Source organism: Telopea speciosissima, chromosome 3 (assembly GCF_018873765.1).
Source record: "Telopea speciosissima isolate NSW1024214 ecotype Mountain lineage chromosome 3, Tspe_v1, whole genome shotgun sequence".
NCBI classification, from domain to species: domain Eukaryota; kingdom Viridiplantae; phylum Streptophyta; class Magnoliopsida; order Proteales; family Proteaceae; genus Telopea; species Telopea speciosissima.
In genome coordinates, this window is record NC_057918.1 from 5,837,116 (window position 1) to 5,864,439 (window position 27,324).

The 27,324-nt window shown below is 39.8% G+C and overlaps 4 protein-coding genes across 4 annotated transcripts; 3 read left to right on the plus strand and 1 right to left on the minus strand.

Moving 5' to 3' along the window:
* Window positions 1-3,836: 3,836 nt before the first annotated feature.
* On the minus strand, window positions 3,837-4,836 carry LOC122653761. Its single transcript, XM_043847699.1, has 2 exons — window positions 4,633-4,836; window positions 3,837-4,530 (listed from the first exon to the last, which is right to left on the minus strand). Exons 1-2 carry the CDS (start codon window positions 4,799-4,801, stop codon window positions 4,046-4,048), a joined length of 654 nt encoding a protein of 217 aa, XP_043703634.1. The 5' UTR covers window positions 4,802-4,836; the 3' UTR covers window positions 3,837-4,045.
* A 5,501-nt stretch (window positions 4,837-10,337) lies between these two features.
* LOC122654060 (uncharacterized mitochondrial protein AtMg00810-like) lies at window positions 10,338-11,396 on the plus strand. The gene has a single exon (XM_043848029.1). It carries the CDS (start codon window positions 10,338-10,340, stop codon window positions 11,394-11,396), a length of 1,059 nt encoding a protein of 352 aa, XP_043703964.1.
* Window positions 11,397-20,865: 9,469 nt separating this feature from the next.
* LOC122654061 (L-type lectin-domain containing receptor kinase S.1-like) lies at window positions 20,866-22,989 on the plus strand. The gene has a single exon (XM_043848030.1). The coding sequence runs from the start codon at window positions 20,869-20,871 to the stop codon at window positions 22,987-22,989; it is 2,121 nt and encodes a 706-aa protein (XP_043703965.1). The 5' UTR covers window positions 20,866-20,868.
* Window positions 22,990-25,220: 2,231 nt separating this feature from the next.
* LOC122653699 (L-type lectin-domain containing receptor kinase S.1-like) lies at window positions 25,221-27,324 on the plus strand. The gene has a single exon (XM_043847634.1). The coding sequence runs from the start codon at window positions 25,307-25,309 to the stop codon at window positions 27,290-27,292; it is 1,986 nt and encodes a 661-aa protein (XP_043703569.1). The 5' UTR covers window positions 25,221-25,306; the 3' UTR covers window positions 27,293-27,324.

Below are 27,324 nucleotides of genomic sequence, written 5' to 3' on the forward strand. Positions count from 1 at the left end.
GTTCAGTCTTCCTCTGTGGTAATTCCAAAGGAAAGTTGTGTGTGTCGATACATCATTTGCATTACTTGTTTCTACTGTTTATTTTGTGGACTAGTGTTTTAAATGGAGTTGTCTTCAGCAAGGGAATCAAATAAAGAGATATGGTAACCTATGGAGGAGATCAAGTTGGTATTCCTCAGGCCATTGGTCAATTGTCATCTCTTTTCCCTATCAGTGAATGAAAATAATTGGAATCCTCTGCCACTCCAAAATGAATCAAGGATCTTAAAGAGGACAGTGAGAAGATGAAGGGATGGATAATGGATGTGTAGTTGCAGTGGCTGACAAAGCCCTCAATCCAAAATCATCAGCCTCATTACTGCTAGAGACAATATTATTTGAGATCCTAGTCATTGTTATCTGATTCCAAATCATGGTTTATATTGTTTAATTTTTTCTGAGGAAAACATGACATTAATCCTCAACTTTGGTGCAAAAGTGCAGATATTTTAAAAAAAAATATTATTTTAGGTTTCTAACTCTTGATGCAGTCAAGAAGTTAATCACTATTATATATTTCCTTGTCAGTCTTAGTACTGGATAAGAGATTAAAGGCCATTATTTTTTCTTCTTATAAATTCCTTGGACAAATTTGATCCTGTCTGCCGCCCACTAGGAAAAGGACAGTACTTCCCTCTCTCTCACTCTCTCCCCTTTGGTTTTCTTTCTGTAATATTTTTTTATTAATATATTATTTTTTTAATCACTATTGGTTTGACGTGTAAGATGTTAATACAAGCAAAAAAACATGTATTCCTCTCCCTATCTTTTATATTTAAATCCAAAAAAAAAAATGACAAACCTGATCCTAGTCATTGTTATCTGTGTGTGAATCATAGTTTAAATTGTTTAATGTATTCTAAGAAAAACAATATATTATTAATCCTCAGCCTTGGTGTAAAAGTACAGTTTTTTATAGTTGAGGTTTCTAACTCTTAATGCAATCAAGAAAGTAATAACCATTGAGCCACTCTATTCTTTGGAGTCACTCATGTTAGCTGGGGAACAAGACCAAAGGAGAGAGCCTTTTACACCAATCATATAATGGGAGGAAAGAGAGAGTTAGTGTTGATAGGTCCGGATGTTAAAAAGCATCTCTGATTTTATATTGTAGGAGAAAGTTATTTGAGAAAGTAGGGTAGCTTATGCCCCTTCAATGAGACTTTTCCTTTATATTCATTTTTTTTAATTTTTTAAAAATTAATTAAAAAAACCATGAGGAGGCGTAGGCTACGCTTTGCTCAAAGACATTTTCCCCTTATATTCAATTTTTCCTGGTATTAAAAATTTAATAAAAAATTATGTGAGGAGACGTAGGCTACACTACTTTCTCAGAGAGATTTTTCTCTTATATTGTTTAGTCGAAGAAAATTATTTTAGAAAAATGGCAAGGGTTCTTGGATTGACAATTTGGAAGCAAATTCCATTGTTAGCAATAGCATGTCAAGTTTTAATTCAAACAAAATTTACTATTTGGCAAAACAAAGAATTGACAAAATTACCGAGCAACCCAAAAGTGGTTGAAGTAACCGTGGATATGCTTGGACAATTAAACATACATGAGGTGCAAGACAATATATGAGAAGATATTTGATTAAAAATTATGCTCTGAAATTTAACATGTGTTTAAACAAAGAGATGACAATTATACTTATATAAAATTTAATGCTTTCCTAAATCTGCCAGTCTTTTAAAAAAACCCTTTTTTTATTTTCTTCAATTTTGTGACACTAATAAAACAACTAAGAATAAAGAAAATTTAAATAAAAGAAATATAAAAATGCAAAAATACTATTCAAACTTCAAACGAGGTAGCATGAATATACTCACCTCATAATGAGTATAAAACTAGATGCTAACTTGGTGAGGTTAGAGGTAGCGTGAGTGATCAAATCAAATCAAATCAATTCACACATCGCATGACTATAGGTATTCTTAAGGGTATCTCAATCGTATTGGTACCATGGACACCGAAACAATATCTGACCGATAGCAGATTGTTGATGATTTTGTATCAATATTTTTTGGGGGGCAAAAACATTGGTTGATATGGACCGATATGTATCGGTATTGGTTTTGGTTTCAGAACTGGTTGTAGTACCTGATCCGATAACGTAAACTATAAAATGTAAACCTAAACCTTTCGTTCAAAGTTCAATTACGCAATTACGCAATTACGCAATTACGGGTCTGGCTGTTTCAGGATCCCACACGCTTTCAGTTCCAGCAGGAAACTTCTTTACTTTTTCTCTTGCTTGACTTTAATTAAGGTTTCCAGTATTAAGGAATTGATGGGTCTTTTTCCGAGAAGAAAGTCCGAGCCAGCCCGACGAGACTCGGTCACTCGAGGGGTTTCGTCCGCTAATTGAAGTCTTGTTGAAAAGGTAACACGGAACGGAATGTTTTTAAGGTCCAGCTCACGTTCACACGGCTCACATTCGTTAAGATGGAATCCAATATATGAGACCTCCATGGGGTGACACTCATGATTTTAATACTACCTTTATAATTTAGACAATTTGGACTACTACTAATAATCAAAAGCTAACTCCTGTAAAAATGTAAAATCCTTTAATTGATTGTTAAAGATGTATTTAAAACTTTCATTACTTAACAATTATAAGAGAGTTGATGAATAGAGAAGATGGATCCATTCCTTACTTTCTTAAAATTAACTACGAATTGATTCCTACGATTCTGAGAATTTATTTCTTTCTCTGGATTGGATAGCTGAGAGAGTCGAGAAGAATATTTTGTACGGATTTGCCGAAACGAGTTCAGTTCTCAATTAGATCATCGTTGTTGTATTCGTACTTACAGAATCGATCTCTATTCACTTTCTTTCTTGTGTGGAACTGTGGATCCCACCATTCTTCTTTTGACTGTCCTTTTATACTTTCCCTCTCCCACTTTTGCTTATTTGGTGCTCTTCCTTTAATCTTTAATTTTATTCCCTTTCTTTTTTAAACTTTTTATTCCATCTTTTATACCTTTTTTTTGTTAATTTGGGTAGAAACCCACCATACCCAACATCATAGAAATTGAAGCTACCTTTGTTTTGATTAATTCAAGCCCGTTTTTAGGGACAAAGTAACCTAAGTAAGGTTCATATTAATGATTCACAGCTGTCGTGGGTCATGGCATCTCTTTAACTGATCATAAAATTTCCCAAGTTTTAATTCATTTATCTTTTCCTTTTATCACTTTCATTAATATTATTATTATGTATGGGTCCTGAGTCTCTTGAAGGCTTGGGACCCATCTCTTTGTCTGTTTTTCCAACTCCGGCGACAGATCTTCTAACCGGCCCCAAACGTTTCAATCTTTAGATCATGCCCTGGATTGTGGCCGGAGAAATCACCGGAAAATTTTTAGTCATAACCATCTTCATCGTCTAATGTCTCCAAGGCATCTTTACCTCCATAGAGCACCTGAACCTGCAAAAAAAAACACAAAAAGAATAAAAACTTGATCAGTTTGAAGATGCAAAACACATTATTACACTCGTGTCGAACACGAAAAACCTAAAAATCGTTCGTAAAAAAACTGTGAGATTTGTGCCAAGACGAAATACGGGGAAAAAAAGAGAGGAAAGAATTGGAAAGATAACGGAAACGAATGACACACGCATACGACAAAGAAATACGGGATAATGAACACCTGTCCCGACTTACGATAAGTGACGGCGATTAACGGAATCCTAACGTCGATATAACGGAAACGATGAGATGCAGAGTAAACATGCTCCGTAACACTGGCGCCGAATCCAAATACGAAGGAAGTAACTCACGAATCACGATCAAATTAGGCCGATTCAGAAAAAATTGGGGGCTCAAATCCATTAATGGCCCCGGATCCGGGAATCCAGTTTTAACGGTTTTACAGTGATTTACATCAGAAAATTAATTTTTTTTTATCGTCTTTTTCTTTTTTTCCCTAACTATTTCTCTCGGTGTTTCTGTTCAGAAAATATGTGTTCTCTTCCTTTTCTCCCCTCTGTTTTGGGTCATTGCCAGTGATTTCCGTTGTGCACAAGGTAGGAGGAATGCCTAGGAGTCCCATCAGCATGATAGGCATTGTAACGGAGTTTCCCGGTAGATTTCTCGAAGCGGTAGGGAAATCCGATCGGCGTGAAAGCGTGATGGACGCATCGGTGAGCAACCAAGCCAGGAAGAGACGAACGGGATCTAGCGGCTGCGTAGGGCGATTTCCATGCCGGAGTAGCGTCGATGACACTGGACGTAGCCGACGGGGGAGGAGAGACTTTTTTCACGGATTTGGGAAACAGAAAAGCTCTAATCTTCAACGGAAAAGAAGCCGCTACTAGTGCCGCCTTGTCTCGGCACATACTCGCTCGATCATATTCCTCTATGATATTAGCAAGATCCTCATCTGAGGTAATTGACACCAAGGCGTCTAGATCTTCCGTCGGCAACTGACATCTTAGACTTACAGAGTATCCACACAACTCTCCAAGCTTCACCAATAGTTCTGTACAAATCCAAACATTGTCACTTTCAATTTCGGAAACGGAAAACGGAAATTGGAAATACAGAAACCAAAAAAAGGGGGGAAGGGAAACAATGAACGAACCAGCAAATGAGATGGAACGATCAACGGCGAGGACTCTGATCTCTCCTCCGACGTAACGAAGCTTGCCGTCGGGATAACGGGGGAGAATCTTGCCGCCGTAACTACAGAGGAACTTGTTGTTGTTAGCTTTGACAGCGACGTCCATGGAACCTAGACGACTTCCGACCATGCTTCTCTAGGGTTCTCGGGATCAGGTGCAGCTTTTTCGAAGTCAACTAAAAGAGTTTACGAGGTAAGATTCGAATATCGAAAGGAAAACCAAAACCAGAAAAAGAAGAATCTTGGAATTGAAGGCAGCAGAAGAGAGCGATACTCGAGCGGCGCCTTCAAGCCTCTTCTTCACACCCTACCTCCCTTATTTATAGCGTTTTGGAGCGCTTCCGAGAGAGAGCGAGAGAGTCCTACTCCTAGTGCTAGTGGGCCACCACCGCCAACTGACGTCGTTACTGGCCCCACACAAGAAGATTAAAAGTAAAGAACCTCTTTAATAAGCGACCGTCATTTTATTTTCATTGCTGTCATTCCACGTGGCAATCCTCCAATACTAATTACAGATTACAAGTAACTAATAAACCAAAAAACGAATATCGGAAAATATGCCAAAATAGATACCTCCAGAACATGGGTTATTAAGTATGTTAGTTAGGTTAATGACACGAGGAAGGAGGAGAAGGAAAAATATTTGGACTAGGAATCAAACATTCATTTCGTATTCTTCAAGGAACTTAAGGGCATATGTAGTTAATTAAGAAACTAATATCTACCAAAAAAATAATAATAATTAAGAAACTAATTGTATGATTAAAATCATCATATAATGCTTTTAAGATTTAGGAAGAAATATATTATTGAGTATCATTGTTGAAGTGGATTGGAACCGAAATTGATTATCGTATTTAATTGTACCAGTACAGATTCGACATAGTTTTCTTTTGGTATGATATAATACGGTATTAGTTTCTAAGATAAAATACATATCGAATTTATACCACATTGAGACTAAAGTGTATAACCAAAGTACCAAACCTGTAAAATCAAAACCCAAAGTTTTTATTCTTAATTTTGTTTCAAATCCCAACTAAGAAAGAAATATATATATTTTTAATTTACATTGAAGTTCTTGCTATGGGAGCTTTATATATATATATATATATATATATTTTTTTTTTTAAAAGAGGGGGGGGGGGGGAGGCAGCCGGGCAGGGAACTGGGGAAGGGGGATGGTAACAGCCAGGAGACTCGAATTCGAGAGTCGAGACCTCTTCGTGAGCGTGAGCATGGGTATGAAACGCACCACAACTCACCTACTGGCTACTGTGCTAGGCAGTTGTTGTTCCCCAAGAATTAATGAATTGTTGGATCTGATTTAACCATACCAATATCATGTTTTAATATCAAATAAAAATCGTTTTTAATATCAAATACAAATCATACCGAAAATATATTGAGTCAGTATGGTATTGGTATTGTATTTAGTCCAGTACGATTTTGGTATCTGCTTCTATCTTCTGTATCGTAACAAATTCTCGATATCGTAACGATTGACATGAATTGGCCTTATCCCTAGACATCCAATATGGATCGACTTGTCCATATCATGGTTTGAGGAATCGATATCGAATTGATCAGATCAGACGATTCATATCGGTATTGGAGAATGGACACGGGTAAAAATGTAAACAAATTTCAAATTTTCAACAGAAAAAAGGAAAATCTGTCTGATTTGGACCAATACAGACCGATTACTAAAAACCTGGTCCAAATCAGCAAGAATCAACATTGGAGTCAGGATTGGCTGATTCCGCCAATGTGATTTCGATTCTTAGAGAAGTGGTCCATAATCTCCAGACTCCAATAACCTCTCATTCACCGTTGGATTTTTAACTTTTTAAAAAAAAAAATGGTGAAGGTATAACCACGACTCCAATCCATATTCACACTTACAGACTACAGTTCAAATGAGAACGAGATACTCTAGATACTATGGCAGCGTTTGGTATGCATTCTTGGAATGCATTCTAGGTCAACTATTTTTATCGTTTGAGAATGTGAAAAAGACCTAGAATAAATTCCAATAATGCATACCAAACACAACCTATGCTAATTACACCACAATTTGGCATCGCAAGTGAGCCATATAGTCACTAGTTATTGGATCAAGTTTTTCTTCACCATCACTGAAGAGAAAATCTTTTAACTTATTACGTCAAATCTAATTGCTAAGAAAAGGTATTTCCAACTTTGATAACAAGACTAGGTGTGTTAATAGTCTTATTCATTGTATCAAGAGTTCAATCAAAATGTCAAATCACCATAGTTGAGGGGATTTTCTTTTCCGTTGTCACATTGGTTGATAAACACAGCTATGCCACATCACAGCAGAGTCAGCATACTATCTCTCCTACAAGGCTGAACATTTTAACATAAATGCCATGTCACTCTCAGATATTATTCCTCAGTTTGAGATTCTCTTTTATTGTTACAATCTGTCCTTATGTACAACTGTATAACAAACTCTGTAAAAGGGATACATAAATACAAGGCACTGGTAACGAATCAATTACTGATTCATTACCATTTGGCAACACCTCTTTATCCTATTCTCTTTATGGTATTAGAGCACAGAAACTTCTAGAACCTCTCTTCTTCGTTAATGGCTTCCTCCTTGTCTCCCTTCCCTATCACTGGCCTAAGCAACCTGATCTCTGTTAAGCTTGAAGGCCCTAATTACCTACTATGGAAGGAACAGATTGAATCCATATTTATCAGCTATGACCTTCTGGATCACATCGATGGCTCCCTCTCTGCTCCACCTGCAACAATAACCTCTTCCACAACAGAGGCCTCTGGTTTTGTAGTCACCACTTCAAAACCCAACCCTGAATATCAGACCTGGCGTAAAACTGATCACCTTGTTCGAGCCTGCATCAATGCTACTCTCCATGAATCCCTCTCTTCCCATATTCTTGGCTTACAAACTGCCAAAGAGGTGTGGGATTCTCTAGCCACCCTGTTTCATTAGCAATCTACTGCTCGACGCAATCTGTTGCGCAATGACCTACTTACCATTGTCAAAGGCACATCTACTACAACTGAATACCTCACCAGGCTCAAAACTCTTGCGGACTCCCTCGCTGCCATTGATGATAAGGTCAGAGACACTGATCTGGTCAGCTACACTCTCAATGGCCTAGGTCCAGGGTACCTCCTCTTCGTCATAGCTATTGAGGATGCCTCTCCACCTATTACCTTTTTTGAGCTGCGTGCTAAGCTTTTAACCCATGAACAACGTTTGTAATGAGGTTATGGCCAGACCTCTGCTTCAGTTCTACTAGACTTGCACTCTTAGACAGCCCTGCTTTCCATTGATTCCAACTACTCTCGTCATTTCAGAGGCAAATAGACCTCTCGGCCTTCTTTCAAGCCCAAGTCACCATCACAACCTCCCTTTCATCCTTCTCAGAGATCCAACCCCAATCCTGCTATCCCTTTCACCCAACGGCCTATGTCCTCTCCTACCCCACCTAATCCTTTTACCCAACAGACTCTTAAATGCCAGATCTGTGCAAAAAGTTGATCATCCAGCTAGCAGGTGCTACTTTAGGTATGCTGCCAGTCATAATAGCTCTCAGGCTTCTCCTCCATTTGTAGATTTCCACAACTATACTGCTAGACAATCTGGTCACTCTGCCCGTTTTCCTTCACCAAGTGAGGACTCCGATTGGATAGCTGATTCAGGATCCACTGCACACATGACTTTTGATTCATCTCTGCTTCAGTAGTCTGCTGACTACAATGGATCTGAACAAGTTATTGTTGGGGATGGTAAGGCCTTAAACATCACTAAAACTGGTTCATCTTGTTTATCTACTCCTTCTTCTACCTTCCCATTGAACAATGTTCTTGTTGTTCCCCAACTTTCCTGAAATCTTCTTTCCATTTCTAAACTTACTCATGATAATCATTGCTGTGTTGTGTTTTATTCTTGGGGTTTTTGTGTTAAGGATCTCACCACAAGTCAAACTCTTCTCAAGGGAATGCTTAAAGATGACTTGTATCGCTTCCCAACTACTAGGCATGCTCTTCCTCCCACCCTCAAGGCACTTGTCAGTACCAGTACCTCCCACCTTCTCTGGCATCAACGATTAGGCCATCCATCATCCAAGGTTCTTCAGCGTCTGAAGAGTGATAGGTCTCTTAGCTTTGGTCATTCTGTAAACCTTGTTTGTGAGCCATTTTTGCTTGGTAAACATCATAAATTACCATTTCAATCTCTTGTAAGGAGCCCCACTCACCCATTGGAAATCATTCACTGTGATCTTTGGGGCCCCACTCAAACTGTTTCAATTAGTGGATTTCATTCCTATATCATTTTTATGGATCATTTTAGCAGATACACTTGGCTTTATCCTATTAACTTCAAATCCAATGCACCTCACTGTTTTCAGCACTTTAAAGCTATGGCAGAAAATCAGTTTTCCACTAAAATAAAGGGTTTTCAAAGTGATGGTGCTCTGGAGTTAACAAGGGGTCAGTTCATAGCTTTTTTGGATGAATGTGGTATTGTCTCCCGTATTTCCTGCCCCCACACACTTGAACAAAATGGGATTTCTGAAAGAAAACATAGACACATCACTGACATGGGTCTTACCTTACTATTTCAAGCCCACATGCCTAAGACCTACTGGTTAGAGGCATTTAATACAGCAGTGTATCTCATAAACAGGCTGCCTACTCCTGTCCTATAAGGAAAGTCACCCTATGAGCTTCTCTTTCACAAACCTTCTACCTACTCTCAGCTCAGGGTGTTTGGATGCCAATGCTTTCCTTGTCTAAGACCCTACAGGCAAGACAAACTGTCTCCCAAGTCAAAAGCCTGTGTTCTTTTGGGGTATAGTGCTGTCCACAATGACTATAGGTGTCTTAATCCTAAGAGTGGCCAAGTTTACATCTCTAGGCATGTTGTGTTCAATGAGATCCATTTTCCTTTTGCCACACCACTCACCTCCTCTTTCTCTACTTCACAACCATCCAAAACTGTTTCTCTTCCTCTAATTTCCTTACCATCTTCCATCCCCCCAGGGGCTGCAACTGAACCACCACCACCATCACCACCACCATCCCCATCTCCCTCCCCACCACCTCATTAACAACAACTTCCCTCTTCCTCTTCCTCCTCCCCACCTCCACCTCCACCACCACCACCGAGACATCCCATGATAACAAGGAGTCAAGATGGCACTCGAATAGCAAAAACCCCTGTTTCCCTTCTTACCACCAAGCACCCTATCCCTCATGCCCTTCTCACCTCCATTACCCCATCTATTTCTGAACCAACCACATACAAACAGGCTGCCAAAGACTCCCAATGGGTCTCTGCTATGGAGGATGAGTTTCAGGCCCTTCTCTCTAATAATACTTGGTCTTCAGTCCCTGCTTCTTGTGCTTCCAACATTGTAGGCTGCAAATGGGTCTATCGTGTCAAGACCAACAGTGATGGCTCCATACAGCGTTTCAAAGCACGCCTAGTTGCAAAAGGATACCTTCAACAACCTGGGGTGGACTTCACTGATACTTTCAGACCAGTAGTAAAGGCAGCAACTATAAGGACAGTTCTCACTCTTGCAATCACCAACAAATGACTCATCAAGCAACTTGATGTCAAAAATGCTTTTCTCCATGGTACTCTTCATAAAGAGCTTTACATGGACCAAGCCCCTAGTTTTGCTGATTCCAACTTCCCCACTCATGTTTGCAAGCTAAATAAGGCCATCTATAGTCTACGGCAAGCACCCAGAGCTTGGTTTCATGAATTTAGCTCCTCTCTACTACACTCTAGTTTTGTACAAAGCTCGGCTGACAGCTCTATGTTTGTTGATCATTCTGATCTTGTTCTCCTTGTTCTTCTCCTATACGTTGATGACATCATACTCACAGGTGCCAACTCCTCTCATCTTCATAAGTTTATTCAGCAACTCAGTACTGCCTTTGCTATGAGTGACCTTGGGGACATGCATTATTTCTTGGGCATTGAAGCCACCAAGATTCATATTGATATTCTCCTTACTCAAAAGAAATACAGTCTTGATTTGCTTCACAAGACTGGAATGACTGGCTGCAAGCCATGTAACACTCCTGTGGCTGCTGGATCAAAATTATCTCTCTTGGAGGGTGACACACTGCCAGATCCCCATGAATATAGGCAAATTGTTGGTGCATTGCAATATTTGACTATCACTCGCCCAGACCTCTGTTATGCAGTGAATCAAGTGTGCCAATTTATGCACTCACCTACTACAACACATCTCCTTGCTGTCAAGAGAATATTACGGTACCTAAAGCACACACTTGGAGCTGGTATTGTCATCAGGCCAGGCCCTATAAATCACATTCAAGCATACACAGATGCTGATTGGGCTGGTTGCCCCGATACTCGACATTCTACCTTTGGTTTTTGTGTGTATCTTGGCAACACTTTGGTCTCTTGGTGCTCTAAAAAGCAACCTACAGTCTCTAGAAGTAGCTCTGAAGTAGAGTACAAGGCTCTTGCAATCACTACAGCTGAAATGATATGGCTCTCATACCTATTAACAGATCTTAAAGTTTCACTCAAACACCCTCTCCTCATCTACTGTGACAATATTTCAGCAACTCACATGGCAGTAAATCATGTTCTCCATGCAAGGACTAAACACATGGAGGTGGACTATCACTCTGTCCGGGATTTGGTTCTCAACAATACATTGAAGGTGCAGTTTGTATGATCTCCTTCTCAAATAGCTGACATATTCACCAAGGGGTCACCCTCTGCTGTCTTCAATTTTCACAGATCCAAACTTCTTTGGCTACCACCCATCAGTTTGCAGGGGAATGATAAACACAGCTATGCCACATCACAGTAGAGTCAGCATACTATCTCTCCTACAAGGTTGAACATTTTAACATAAATACCATGTCACTCTCAGATATTATTCCTCAATCTGAGATTCTCTTTTATTGTTACGATCTGTCCTTATGTAGAACTGTATGACAAACTCTGTAAAAGGGATACATAAATACAAGGCACTGGTAACGAATCAATTACTGATTCATTACCATTTTGCAACACCTCTTTATCCTATTCTCTTTATTGGTTGAACAAACTATTCAACTTAATGGAATTCTATTTTATTATGAAATGCATGTACAAAGATTGAGTCTGAATCTTCTCCAACGTGCCAATAAATTAAACGTACATCTAATGGTTGGAGCTATCTGGTACACATCCCAAGGACAGCTCCAACCATTCGATGCGCGTTGAAGAAGATTTTCTTTTTTTTTGTTATGGTAGAAACTGAAGTGGAATTTCTTGCTACAAAGATTACTTACATCCCTCCTACTAGACTACTACACATTATATTTGGAATATAAGTTGGATAATTTGGGTTCATGGAGGATGATGAAGATCCAGATCAGTTCTGACAAAGACACAACTCAGGGCCAATACAATGTGAACCCGGTTTTCTCCTAAATTGCTGTTTTCATACCAAATGCCAAAGTTTGTTAAATGGGCTACTTGTTTTGAGTAACTTTTTGGCCGGGCCTTATAAGTAGTCCAAATTAGCTGAACATGCGCCATCGGGGGCCCATTTGTTGGGTCCTACATGACTAGGTATGCTTATCCATCGTCACCCACCCTCATGTATTTGAATTTCTAACTAATGGAATTGTTATTTTTTATTTTGTTTTTGTTTTTTGTTTTTTGGGTTGCAAACCATATCGACCTTTTATCTCTTATCCTCTCTTTGGGAGAGAAATACAGGATCAGAGAATGACGTAACAGGTAGTTATTTTATTTATTTTTTAAGAACCCCGATCGTGTCCTCCTCGGTGAGACACATAAGATTACTTTCCTACTTAAAAACCCTTGGATTGAGACCCGTGGCTACAATTTATGATCTTCACTGTAGAACAATTGATAGAAGGTTAAAATCCAACGTCTCTAAACGAAGGAAGATAATTATGATATTCTCCAACTTTAAATTCCAAATTCCAGTAATTCCATTGGATGGGCGGGATATACAACTATACAAGTGGGGTTTGCATTGATTTCCATTGGTCCCACACATTTTGCACCCGATACGTGGCACACAGTGGAATTGAGTCATTGACACGACACGTAGTGCAGCTAAAGACCAACACGCAACCTTTTCAAATTTGGCCGGTTGAAGAGGCTAGGGGATTTGTGAACTATCAAGAACGTGGGACCTTACACGTGTCATGACCTTTGATCCAAGGAAGCAACATAACAATAACTGAATCAGCGAGACCCACTTGGCCGCTTGGGGTTGGGGGGTGAGAACGACGTTGACGACTCAACGGAAGACCCATAATATTATATGGTCTCGACTGACATAGCGGACCTTCGAGGCCAACCATCATCCTTAGATCCATATTGATGGTAACGGTTTAACGGCTTTTCCAACGGACAGTAACTTTGTACTTGGTTTTATTCTAGTGTAACTTCTTGATCACTGACGGGTGGTTCAAAAGTAAATCCAGTCAAATGATCCAAAAAGGAATACAGAGGGTATTTATGTCATTACAATTGATGGATGTGTTGTGCTAAATTTTTTTGCAATGGTACTTTGGGATCTTTATCTCCTGCAGTTTCCTGCCTGGTCCACTTCCCTTAATGCCCCTAACAAGGTGGCGCAATGATTATTTTATCATTTACTGAACACTCTACCCAGATGGGATCCATCTCCCTCTTATTACACGCACTAAGGAATTGGACTGGGTAAGGAATTGTAGGAGATAATATTCTTGGTACCTTGGCCTTGGATACTTTTTCTCTTGGGATTGCTGCTTGGCCTCTAGCATGACATTGGCAAGGGGAGTGCAAGGGCCAACACCATCTTAGGAAATGATAACCGCCTTTTAATGGAGACAATGCCGCATATTCATGTGATTCTATGGCTTTGAGCCATGTGAACAAGTAGCATTCTTTTTCCCTTTTTATTTTATACTCCATGAAAATGGAAAATGGAATTGGTTGGGCGAGTGATATGCGCAGGCTTGATTATATTGAGTCGTGGGAATCTTCATTTACTAACATTATTTACATGACATGTGCCAAAAGGATGAATAAAAAATTAACAAATTAATAATGGACCCACATGCCCATGACAAATGTCATGTAAACATTTTAAAATAAGTGATTGAAGATTCCCCTCCCTTGATTATATTCTCATTATCTGTGTAGACTAATTAAAGGCCCTATTAGACTCCTATTCAAACCATCCATTTGATTATGTGGAACCAAATACAATTGTTTTATTTAACAAGCGGATTATTAAAAAATTTGGAAAAAAATTCTCTTAACCTTCTCTCTCTCATACACACACATTTTGGTGCACTCTCTATGCCTTACCTTTTAGAATCCTTTATTATTTCAAAATTTGGAATCGGAACGATTGAATAAGCCATGACCGATCTGAACAATTCCAATAGATTCCAATTGATTTTGATCAAATCCCAACCGATTTAGATCAAAATTGAGTAATCGACACTAAGGAATTTGATCCCCGTTCCAATTTTCATAACTCGGAAACAGTTCCTAAAAAATTATACTTAAATAGTATCACACAATTATGAATCAGTTATGGAATAATTATTTTAATTGTCCGAAGATGAAAATCTATCAAGAATGCATACCAAACACAACTAACACAACTAAAGAATTTGATTGATTGACTATTTCAGTTCTTCATTCTTTTCTCTTAAGCAGCCTTTCTTGGAGGTTGAATTTAAATATTGAGTATTTGACGTGGTCGTATACTCATGCTTTGGCATTTAGAGATTGGAGGTAGGGCGACTCAGACCCTCTCAGTCTCCATTGTGTTTTCAAAGGTTGCAAGGTAGGAAGTAGGAACCGTAGATACCCCAAGAGGTCGTTCGGTTAACAATAGCCAACACCTCATAATGTCATAAATTCAATTCTCCTTGTGACCTTACTATTTAAAAAAAATAAAAACAAAAACCCGTAGAATCAATAAAGTAGGTTTGTTAAGAACGTGTTTATTAAGGTTGTGTTTGTTTTGCTGTGAATTTTTTTTTTTTTTTAAATATTATTGATATATTTTATTTTATTTTTAATATTTTATTATTTTATTATTTGTCTTTTTTTTTTTTTTCTTTTTTTTGTTGAATATGACTAATAGATATTTTCAAATATAAGTGACTAAGGGAAATAATCTTGCCAATATAATAGGTGGAGTCTTTCATAAGTACCATTGCCAACAATATGAATAATCAAAATTACCATCACTATTTTGTTAAAATAATATTTTTAATTTTTTTTATGTTATTAAAATATTTTACTATTTCTAAATTTTATATAATTTTATAAGGAGAAAGAGTTCTCCACAACTTCAATGTGAATCTCCCACACAACAACAATGAAGACACGCAAAAATTATATAATCCACACATGCCTTCATGGTTAAGGTAGGAGGAGAGAGAGAGAGATTGTTTTGTATGTATTAATTTTAATTAATTAATTGGTGTCCTATATGATCTAGTATTGTTGACCAAGTATATCTCAACATAAAGGAGGAATCCCAATCCTAGCTGACTAAAGGGATTAGAGTCTTACTCGTAGTCTAATTAACAATCCTTAATGAGAGAAGTGCATCATAGTATTTATATAAAGGACTCTAGGTTTTTTCTCTATGTCAAGTTTCATAATAGTCCATTACTGTGAAACTTTGTGGTACATCAAGAGGGAGAAATCAAGAAGTTTCATATTCGTTCTTATTGTAACGATTTGAAGATGAACGCCACAATAGTTAGTGGGAGTCCAAGAATCATTACACAACATACCTCGGTGAATGGTATGCATTCATCTTTTCTCTTAGAATTTATGATTCTAGAATGTTATTGATAATTTATCAAAAAAAAAAAAAAAAAAGAATGTTATTGGTAAGATCCTTATGAATTCGTGTGAATGGCTTATGCTGATATTTAAAACAAAGTAAATTTTGTTTTGTTTTAAAATTTAATAGACTTAAAGGTCCTTAAAGCAATGACTGATAGGTCCTTCTTCAGCATCAAGACAAACAAAAGAGAAGAAACCTGTGAGGGCTGAACCTAATTATCAGGCCATTATACCAACGGTTACAGGCGACGAGGACAGCTAGATACAAAAAATATCTGCAAAGAACCGCCTGATCCCGGAGAACCTTATTCCGGTGACCAATGCTGAAAAATGGAGCCAAAAAATTCTCTTTTCTGTTTCTCATTAATTAGGTTTTAAGATATCCAAGTGCAAGGCTTTTAGCCTTCAAAACATGTTAATTAGTGACACTAGAGAATTGATCCTTGGTAGTTGAGAAAACATCACCATGTGGAAGACAACTTGTTGAACCCACACTTGATGGTATTATACTTAGAAAAGTACTTTCAGCCTTTTAAGATTTTTATGCGGATGTACAGAAAATTCTGTGAGAAAAAGCTTCTTTGTGTTTAATTTGGGCAGCGTGGATGCTGTAAGAGGTCAAATGCTTAAGCACTTACCCTAAAAAAAAAAAAGGCTTAAGCATATTTCATTTTAAGTTTTAACCGGAATATGTGTCCTTAGTCCTCACTTTCTAGAATCTAACTCCTCTCAGGTTCTCTGCCCGGTTGGGTTTGTAGGTTCCTCTCATAGGGGGTTAGAAATGATGACCTCACCCCCTGCCCGAACACACTGCCCGGGTGGGGTGAGGTTGTCATTTCCGCCCTCCTATGAGAGGAACCTATGAACTTGATTGGGCAGGGAACTTGAGAGGAGAAAAATTCCACTTTCTAAGTTAATATTTGGCATATTTTCTTTGTACAAATTCTTTTGTACCCTCCTCACAATATAAATACTGGGGCTCATATTAATATTCTCTCTTCTTATTCTGACCATGTGAGTGGATGATACTATTTTCTAACCCCTCATTGGTGTAGTGTGTTGATTCCTTCTTACATAGCCCTTGTTAAAAAATATGAGGAGATTTTATATGATTCTTTCTAAGGCTCTGAAAGAAACTCAGTTCCATGGTTGATGGATAGTATTATGGGCTAGAACATCAAGAATTTGTCTTTAAAAGTTGGTTTATAAGTCGAGGGAACTCAAGACATTTTCAATCCTTACCAAGTCTTTTATAAAACTAATGTGATATCAGTCCTCTACACTTTTAAATTGACATCAATGGTGGGTCACTCAAACCAGATAACTCTTTCTAGACGGCAAGTAACCCTTTCTTAGTGACTCCACTCTAACACTTAGTCACACCTCTTGTAAAAAAAGGACTGAGATCGGCTGCTTTGATACATACAAATCTCAAGAAAATTCATCCTTAAAGACCAGCTTATAAAGTAAAGAATCTAAAACCTTATCAATCACCATCAAATCGCTTACAAAACCAATGTAAGATCAACCCCATATTATTGATATGGGATCATGATAGAAACTCAATCAAAGCAAAAACTGGTATTAAAGGGATGAGTATTTATTGTTTGTTTGTTGATAAAAATATAAGAAATGGAAATGGTAGATTCATCAAAATTAAAAAAAGAAAAAGGTTTCCCTCTTAGAATAATAGATTATTAAGAAAGGGGAAGGTTCCTGCAATGTCAATGTGCAATTTCATGTATTGAAGGAGAGGTATTATGAAAAAATTTTAAAAATAGAAAAGGTATATGAGACATATTACATGGGTGATGTTACAGTAATTAAGTCTTATGAAAGATGTTCACGATACAATTCCGAAATTAAGTTGGCATTGTGCAAGTCTTTTTCTTTTGAAGTAATCTACTTATTTTATTGTTTTATAAAAGGTGAAGTTCAGCATCAAACATTAACCTCGAGGGTTCCACGTAAGTGCTGCAGGGGAAGAACTCATCATATATATTATTATTCAAAGGCAAGAAGACCGAATATTGTACAGTACTTTGGTGGGTTGGTTGGGCCTGGCAGCATCAAATCTTGGCTGCGGCATCAATAAAGAAAGAAAGCATCAAATATATGCGTGGGGTGTGGTGTGTTGGGCTGCTTGTTTGGGCACTGTAGGCCGTTGGATGTGCGTTACATGCCCTATCGTGCTATAGAAGACCCAAATCCTCAAATATATCTTCAATAATAAATTCCATTTAAACAACAGAAATTAAGAAAGAAGAAAGGTGATTTTTTGGACAACCCGAGAGTTGATCCCTTGACCTCCTGGAATCAGTTTTTACTGGTTAAAACCGAATGATATCATTTCATAAATAGTTTCACTTTTAAAACCAGAATAGAATCAAATAATAAATGATTTATCGAATCTTGTTTTCACGGTTCGATTCAATTTTGAAAAATGGTTTTCGTTGGCTATTTTGTTACGAGTACCCAATCTATACTTTGGGCTTGGGCATTATCTAATTTGCTTAACCAGGGAACCAGTCCCGGCCCATCAAGAGGGGTCCCTAGTACCTACCCTTTCTTCTATTGTCCTTCCAATTAATCTAATCAACAAATTAAACTGGATCTCATCTATCAAAATTTTTTTTGGGGGTTAGGATTATCTTCACTTTATTGAAATTAATGTGTAGTACATACGGGTGGAAAAGAAACTAACTTCACAATCCATGGATTAAAATTAGGTTAAACTATCGTACGCGTTACCGACAATGCCTTCCTTGACCAGACGAAAAACCAATCAATTTTGTGCTCATCTGTTAGTGAAATGGATAATGTATGTAAAGGAAAATGGGCGGCCCACGAAAGGAAAGCCTTTGGACAGTACCGGTTGTGGTTGCCATCCTAATCAACAGGGTTGGACCACAGCCCACTTCCGTTAGAGATTGTCAATCATGTGGACCTCGTCTTGCTCCGTTTAAATTCAACAGTGTTGATTTAGAAGATTCTTTCTCTCCTTCCCAATTAATTACATGGGTCGGTCTTCTCAGTCCACGTTTTGTTGGATGGACACGGTTATTGTTATGCGTTTATATGATTCTCCTCCCAAGTCCCAACCCTCAACTCTAAAACATATTCTTAGATAAGTCAATTGTTTAGCAGATTCTCTAGCCGGGAAGGTCCTTTCTATCTCGCGTACCACAGTATAAGACTAAACTCCATTTTGTGGTTATCTTATCTTCTACGTGTTCTGAATAGATTTCCTTTTTTTTTTCAAAAAAAACAAAAAAACTCTCAACTCTAAAAGTAAAAGTAGAGGGTGTCAATTTCAAATCAAAACCGTTTATCAAAATCAAATCCAACCTTTTAAATCGAAAACTTGTAAACTGATTAGATTTTGGGTTAGGTGGTAATTTTATACATTATAAAAATAGTAATCGGTTCAGTTCGATTATAAACTAATAAGCCATCGATTGTAAGCATGGTTTTAGTGCACAATATTAGGGCCAGTACCAATCACCACTGATAATGATACCTATACTGATCTGTATCCACTGTATCGGTCACAACCGATACTAATACCATTTTCCTAAAACCCTGGTATTAAACCGTTTAAACCAATAAATTGCTAAACTAAATACAAACCAAATTAAGATGAATAACTCAAACAGGTGAACCGATTACGAAGCAAATAAAATCGAATAAACTGAACAAACTGTATGTGGAGGAATGTACCGCCCACATCGAGACACAATGGGGAGTGAAATGACCGCCCTAACCCCAATGAAAATAGAAATCCTGCCCCATGATACCAACTTGTGTGCTCTCATTGATCCGTGCATGCACAAGTGTCACGTTTCCCCACAGAGAATCCCAACCCAACAAAAAAATACCAACAAACCGAACAAATTGGTAATATACCATATAAAAATAACTGATTACAAACCGATTAAACAAAATAATTAATAATAGTTTCAATTTGGGAACTTGAAACTGAAGAATAATCAGTTCAATTGTCCTGCCAATTACAACATGAATTGAATTCAAACCAAACCATTTAAACTGAAAACAAACCAAGTAACACCCTGAAGCAGGATGGTTGATAACCATGGTTTGAGATATCGGTATTGTACTCCCTGTATTGGATGATATGTATTGGTTTTACTAGTCATTGATCCCGATATCATGATGATGCTATTTCAGTGAAATGGTACAAACAAGGAGTAAAACAATTAAAAAACCCATTTTAAAAGGAAAATCAAGGGCACAATTGTCCAGCCCGATTCATGCCAACACATATAAGGGAAAATTACATGATTAGCTATTTTTGGGTTTTCATTTACAAAACTGTCCACCCTATGTTTGAGTTAACAAAAATAGACAAAAACAAGTTAAGGTTTACAAAACTAGACAAAATAGTGCCTCTCCCTCCCAAAATTACTTTTTTAGACATTTTTACCCCTGCCATTGCCTTCTCACCCAGGCATCCTCCATTCCCTGCAATCCACCCTTGTCCCCGCCACTACCATTCTCTACTACCCAAACCCGCCCCTCCCTTCCCTTCCCTGTGATTACCCAAGATGCCTGGGCAAGAAGGCAATGGCAGGGGTAAAAATGTCTAAAAAAGTGAGGGAGGGAGAGACACTATTTTGTCCAGTTTTGTAAACCTTAACTTGTTTTTGTCTATTTTTGTTAACTCAAACATAGAGTGGACAGTTTTGTAAATGAAAACCCAACAGTAGCTAATCATGTAATTTTCCCTACATATAATCAGTTTTGTAGCTTACCAATCCGTGCACTAATTCCATGTTAGAAACGTTAAATCAAAATTGTAGGCAGATCCTTCCTTCCTTGCTTTCTTTGTTGAGCATTTTGGTGGGAGCAGAGCGTGTCCGGTGAATCTTTATGCATGTGAGCGTACATGAATGACTCACAATCGTTCAAATGAAATATTCTCAGAGATTGGATTTCCATCAAAACAGCTGTAAATCGTTGACATACGTGAAGATTCCCTACTCACGGAGCAGAGAGCCAGTGGGCCTCTAAATTTTTGGTAGAGGTGAAGACCATGCATGGAGTAGAGACCTTTCCTGTATGTGATGAGCGAGCCGAGTTTTTTGACATTTTCAGATCGAAATAAATATGCCAATAGAATTGAGAAGTGAACTGTAGATGGAAATTTCTTCTCCATCATTTATCATCATGATGACCCAAATAAACCCTAGAGTGGACCGCTGGTACTATAAAAATCCTATTGGATCTGAAAATTAAAAGACATTCTTGGCAGATACTGTTATTTCTCCCTCGTTTGACATTATTCTAGTTTACAACCAATGGTTTCTTCTCTTCTCTTTCTCCTCATGTTGGTTTCTGTATTTCCTACTACTTTTGAGCTCAATTTTCTCTTCAACTCCTTCAATGCCACCACCAATTTAAAATTCTTCGGTGATGCCCATATCGATGACTCATCTTTCATCAAATTAACCAATGCTTCCACCCAGAATTCCATCGGACGAGCTTTTTACTTTGCTCCAATCACCATGAACACAACTTCAAGTATAAACCAGACCACCAATATTTCTTCCTCCTTCAACACTTCATTCGTCTTCTCCATCATTCCCGGCAACAAGGAAACCTCTTCAAACACAGGCTACGGCCTTGCCTTTGTCCTCTCCGATTCCACCTCTATCAATGGTCGATACTTTGGCATCTTCTCCGACACTACCAATCCTTCCGTTTCTCCTCCTGTAGCCATCGAATTCGATACCAGCCAAAACACAAATCTCAATGATCCAGACAAGAATCATGTGGGCATCAACCTCAACAATGCCAAATCCTCTGAGCATCAAAGGGCTGGTTACTTCGATCCTGTGACTCGCGAATTTGTCTCCATCAATATGCGTGACGGCCAAAACATTCGTGCTTGGATTGACTTCGTTGGACCCAGAAACGAAGTTATCGTCACAATTGCTCCGGCCGACTTAGCTCGACCCACCCAACCTCTGTTCACTTTCTATGATGTAACCATAGCTAACTACTTATCACCCCAAATGTTTATTGGGTTCTCGGCAGCTACGGAGACTTCCGCAGAGAAACAGAGGGTTCTAGCTTGGAGCTTCAGTGATGAAGGAAGCGCTATAGACATAAACACGGCCGAATTTCCGGTTTTCCAAACATCACATTCATCATCCTCTTCGTTTTCTGCTCAAGTAATAACCGGAATTTCATCAATTTGTCTCCTCTGTTTGATTGGGATCTTACTTGGATCTTACTGGGTTTGGCGAAAGAGGAAAACAGAGGAAGAAAAGATCGAGGAATGGGAGCTTGATTACTGGCCTCACAGATTCTCCTATGGGGAGCTCAGAGAAGCAACAAAGGGATTCTCAAAGGACGAACTTCTAGGTGCAGGTGGATTTGGGGAAGTATTCAAGGGGATTCTACCAAACAACACAGAAATGGCAGTCAAGTGTATCAATCACGACTCAGAGCAAGGGCTGAGAGAGTTCATGGCAGAGATATCAAGTATGGGGAGGCTTCAACACAAGAACCTGGTCCACATGAGGGGTTGGTGCAGGAAAGGGAATGAGCTGATGCTGGTGTACGATTACATGCCCAACAGCAGCCTCAACCACTGGATCTTCAAAAATCCCAAGAGGGTTTTGGGGTGGGAGGAGAGACGCAGGGTATTGGTGGACGTAGCGGAAGGATTGAACTACCTCCACCACGGTTGGGACCAGTTGGTGCTTCACCGTGACATCAAGCCCAGCAATATATTATTGGATTCCGACATGAGAGGACGATTGGGGGATTTCGGGTTGGCCAAGCTATACCAGCATGGGCAGGCACCAGGTACCACACGGGTGGTGGGCACGCTAGGGTACCTAGCGCCGGAGCTGGTGAATGTAGGGGCAACGGCAGCGAGCGATGTGTATAGCTTTGGGGTGACAATGTTGGTGGTTGTATGTGGGCGAAGTCCGATAGAGTGTTACGGCGATGAGGAGGAGGAGCAGTTGTTGGTGGATTGGGTGAGGAAATTGCATGGGAAGGGGAGGATTTGTGAGGTTGTGCATCCAAAGATTGCGAAAGAGTGTGAGGGTAGGGTTGGGGATGTGAAGAGGGTGTTGATGTTGGGGTTGGCGTGTTGTAGTCCAGACCCTCAGCATCGGCCGACGATGAAACAGGTGGTTGCAGTACTGATGGGTGCTGTGGCAGAAGGGTTGGCGTCGGCTTGGCTGTGGAGTATACTTTCAGATCAGTCAGGGAAGTTGCAAGGGAGTGGGTTGGAGTTGGGAGAAGGAGAGGAAGTGATTGGTGTTAGCGAAGGTGGTCGTGTTGGGGAAGACAAATCACCTTTGTTGCATGGTCATGTTAGTTTCTCCAGTGATGCTTACCATTACAGTTTTCCACCATTATCATTCTCTCACTCTCATTCTCACCCTCAATCCCAAATGTGAAACTATATGTACAACATCGGAAAGGGAATGAAATTAAACTGATGAAGGGAAACTAATACCTTGCAAAGTTTCAAAGATATATCTTCATAAATTTAGGGAAAAGGTTCTTGAGCCATTGGGGCAGGTATGTTAGCATTTCTATGTCTATCTCTCTCCTCACACGAAATGACATCGCTACCTCTTACGTACGATGACAAAATACCATTTTGTCACATCTCATTGGTGCATTCTTCTATACCGCTTGCTCAGAAAACCCTCTTCCATCAATTTATGGCGAATGACTAAGTATGATGATTGACTTTTTTATCAATAGTGATAAACAACAGGAGAATAAAAATTATTTCAAAGACAGAAAGGGGTGTCTTCAATTATGCAATATAAAGGTTTTCAATGTAATACACCCCTTTATTTTTTGTTTTAAATGAAAAAAAAAAATATTATGTGAGTGTCTAGAATTCTTGTAATCGTTTCAAAGTTTTCGTCGCTCCGACATTTTTTCTGTGGCGACCCGAATGAGAAATTTTGTAAGGTCTATAATGGTAGTGGAGAGCTTGGGGGAGTATTTTTTTGTTTTATTGTCTTAACCCGATTCAATGGATCAACCCGACTTGGAGGAGTATTTAATTTCCTCGTTTTATTGTCTTGTTGTGTAAGCAAGAGGATAGAAGTGGGATTTGGGCATTTTTTGTGGTAGGGTTTTCTGGAGAGAGTTCTTGCTGCAAGCATTGGGTGTTCTAGAGAGATCTCCATTGTATTTTTCTTTCATCACATAGTGAATCATCGTTAGCTTCGCCCATGGATGTAGCACATCAATAGGTGTGTGAACCACATCAAATCTCTGTGTCATCTGTTTTGTTTCTTCATGTTTCTTGGTGTTTGCGTTAACAAAAGCTAAATTAAGCAAATAAGAACATATCTACATTGTCTTCCACAGATTTAAAGACCCAACTACTCAAGCGATATTAGTTACCCTAGTGGCTATTGAAACCACAATCCTTGGCTTACAACATAAACATACATCTAGCTTCGACATAATAACAAAATTCTTAATAGAATGTTTAACATATCCCAAGACCAACTCTTTCAGAGGGTTGTAAGTTTATGGATATAGTTGAAGGCAAAGCTCTAGCGATTTGTAGAGGTATTTTGGACAGCCTTGGTTTGGGCCTGTACCACATTGAAGTTGAATCGGATAGCAAGCAAGTTATATACTTCATCAAGGAGCTTGCAAGAGTCCCATTGGTTTCCTTGGAGCCGATCATCTCAGATATTCACCACCTCAAACCATATCTTCTCTCTTGTAATTTTGCGTTTATTTTTAGGGATTCGAATGTTAATGCGGATTCCCTAGCCAAGAAGGCCATGCCTATGTAGTATGTAATAGCTTGGCCAGTTTCCACTCCATGGTTAATGAATCTTCGTTTCATACAACCATGTATCTTACACATGTTGATCAATAGATTTGCCTTTACCTAAAAAAAATATATGATGTTTTTATAAAAGAAAGGGCCAAGTTTCCCTTCATCCACGGTGAATGGGATCAAGGGGCGGGAGAGAGCGAATATGGATTTCGAGAGAGTATTTTGAAACATACTAAAACCCTAGGATGGTGGGTGAATCTTCCTCTATGGGTGGAGGAAAAGAAAAACTTTGTCCAAAAAAAAAAAAAAAACAAATAACATATGATGGAAAATGCTAAGGTTTCATATCCATCCCATCTGACTTACCATATGGTACTGTTTAGGAGATCCATCCATCTAACTAATCTTAGTTGGTAAACTTGACTGGTGACCCCACAAGATATCAATTTTTTTTTTTTTTGTAAAACACAAAATATCAATTAAGGGGCAGGTTTTTATATCCCTCTCCTCTACATTAATTGGTTAGAACTTAGAATTGAAAATTCGCACTTAGTGGTGGCCAAAGGGAAGTGAAGTCTGATAATTCTTTATTTAGTGTAACGTTTTCAATAACTAAGCATAGAAGGAGACCTCCTATTGGATGGTACAAATGTACAATCCGTTATCTTCTTGAAAGTTCTTAATTTCAGTCAATATTTAGGACTTCTTTACTTGTTTCCTGCTGAATCCTTCCTTTCATGGGTCCTTAATTGAGTTTTTATAATTATAATAATAATGGTAAATCTCCGGCAAGGAACCGGCAATCACACCCTTTGGCCGTATTCAGTCAACTCGCCGCCACCACCACAACCACCTCCATAGGAGATGAGGGTAGTTGAGAGCAAAGTAGCTCATCGTCACAGTCGTCTCTGGGAACCTTAATTATCGGATATGGCCTTAAAATTGAGGTCTGATCCATGATGGAGATGCTATTCTTACACTCTCGCTATCTTCTTCATCTTCCCCTCATCCTAATCCTGTTATCCATCTCCTTTGCTGATGCTCTGGATTTCCTATTCAACTCCTTCAATGCCACTGACCTGAAGCTCACCGAAGATGCGCGGCTAGACTCGTCCGTCGTCCGACTGACCAACGATTCCAACCGGTATTCCATCGGTAGAGCCTTCTACCCTTCTCCTCTTCTCATGCAAAACTCCTCCACTGAATCCACTATTTCTTCCTTCTCTACCTCTTTCGTCTTCTCCATCCTCCCTCAGCTCACCTCTAGCCCTGGCTTCGGCCTCGCCTTCTTCCTCACCAACACCACCTCTCCCCCTAACGCCATCGCAGGTCAATACTTCGGCATCTTCTCCAATGCCACCCGCGCCTCCGTCTACCCCGTCATCGCTGTCGAATTCGATACCGGCATCAATGTTGAATTCAACGACCCAGATGCCAATCATGTCGGCATCGATCTGAACAACATTGAATCCGCCTTCACACGATCCGCCGGTTATTATAATTCCACCAAAGGAGACCTCGTTCCCCTCGACATGCGTAACGGCCAGAATGTCCGGGCTTGGATCGATTTCGACGGTTCCCTTTTGGAATTCAATGTTACCATCGCCCCCGCAACTGTGTCTCGTCCCTTTACGCCACTGATCACTTACAAGAATCCCGCCATCGCTAATTATGTCTCCCCCAACATGTATGTTGGCTTTTCTGCTTCCAAAACGACTTGGGTGGAAGCGCAGAGGATCCTAGCTTGGAGTTTTAGCAACACCGGAACTGCTAGGGATTTAAACACCACGAATCTGCCGGTTTTCTTGCCTGAATCGTCATCATCGTCTTCCTTTTCTACCGGGGCCATAGCCGGGATTTCGATCGCTTTTGCTGTATTCCTAGTCCTCTGCTTGTTGGGGCTTTACTGGTTTTGGGAGAAGAAGAAGAGGAAGACCACAGAAGATGATGGGATCGAAGATTGGGAGCTTGAGTACTGGCCACACCGTTTCTCATACGAAGAGCTTAGCACAGCCACGAAAGGGTTCTCCAAGGACGAGCTTCTCGGGTCTGGTGGATTCGGCAGAGTATACAAAGGAACCCTAAAGAACAACAACACAGAGGTGGCTGTGAAATGCGTGAACCATGACTCGAGACAGGGACTGAGAGAATTCATGGCAGAGATATCGAGCATGGGGAGGCTCCAACACAAGAACCTGGTTCAGATGAGAGGGTGGTGTAGGAAAGGGAACGAGCTGATGCTGGTCTATGATTACATGCCCAACGGTAGCCTCAACCGGTGGATCTTCGACAAGCCCGAGAAGGTGATGGGGTGGGAGGAGAGGCGAAGGGTGTTGGGCGATGTGGCGGAGGGTTTGAACTACCTGCACCACGGATGGGATCAGATGGTCCTCCACCGTGACATCAAGTCCAGCAACATACTTCTCGACTCCGACATGCGAGGTCGCCTCGGTGACTTCGGACTCGCTAAGCTCTATCAGCACGGCCAGACACCCAGCACGACGCGAGTGGTGGGCACGTATGGGTACCTAGCACCGGAGTTGGCGAATGTGGCGGCTCCAACGGTGGCGAGCGATGTGTACAGTTATGGGGTGGTGGTGCTGGAGGTGGCGTGTGGGCGGAGACCCATCGAAACGTGGTCTGATGACGAACCGCTGCTGATCGATTGGGTGAAGGAGCTTTATGCAGAAGGGAGGCTAAGCGAAGCGGCTGACTCGAGGATTGCAGGGGAGTACGAGGCGGAGGACATGGAGGCGGTGCTCAAGATTGGACTGGCTTGCTGCCATCCTGACCCTCAACACAGGCCTACTATGAGGGAGGTTGTAGCCATACTGCTTGGTGAGGAGGTCTCTGCGGCATCGGGGAATTTGTTGTCGGAGCTCCCACGTGTCGTCTCCATCCACGGCGAGGAGCCGGAGCCAGCACTACAACCTTCGGTGTGATGGATTTGGATGCCCTTCATTTTGGTTGGTGC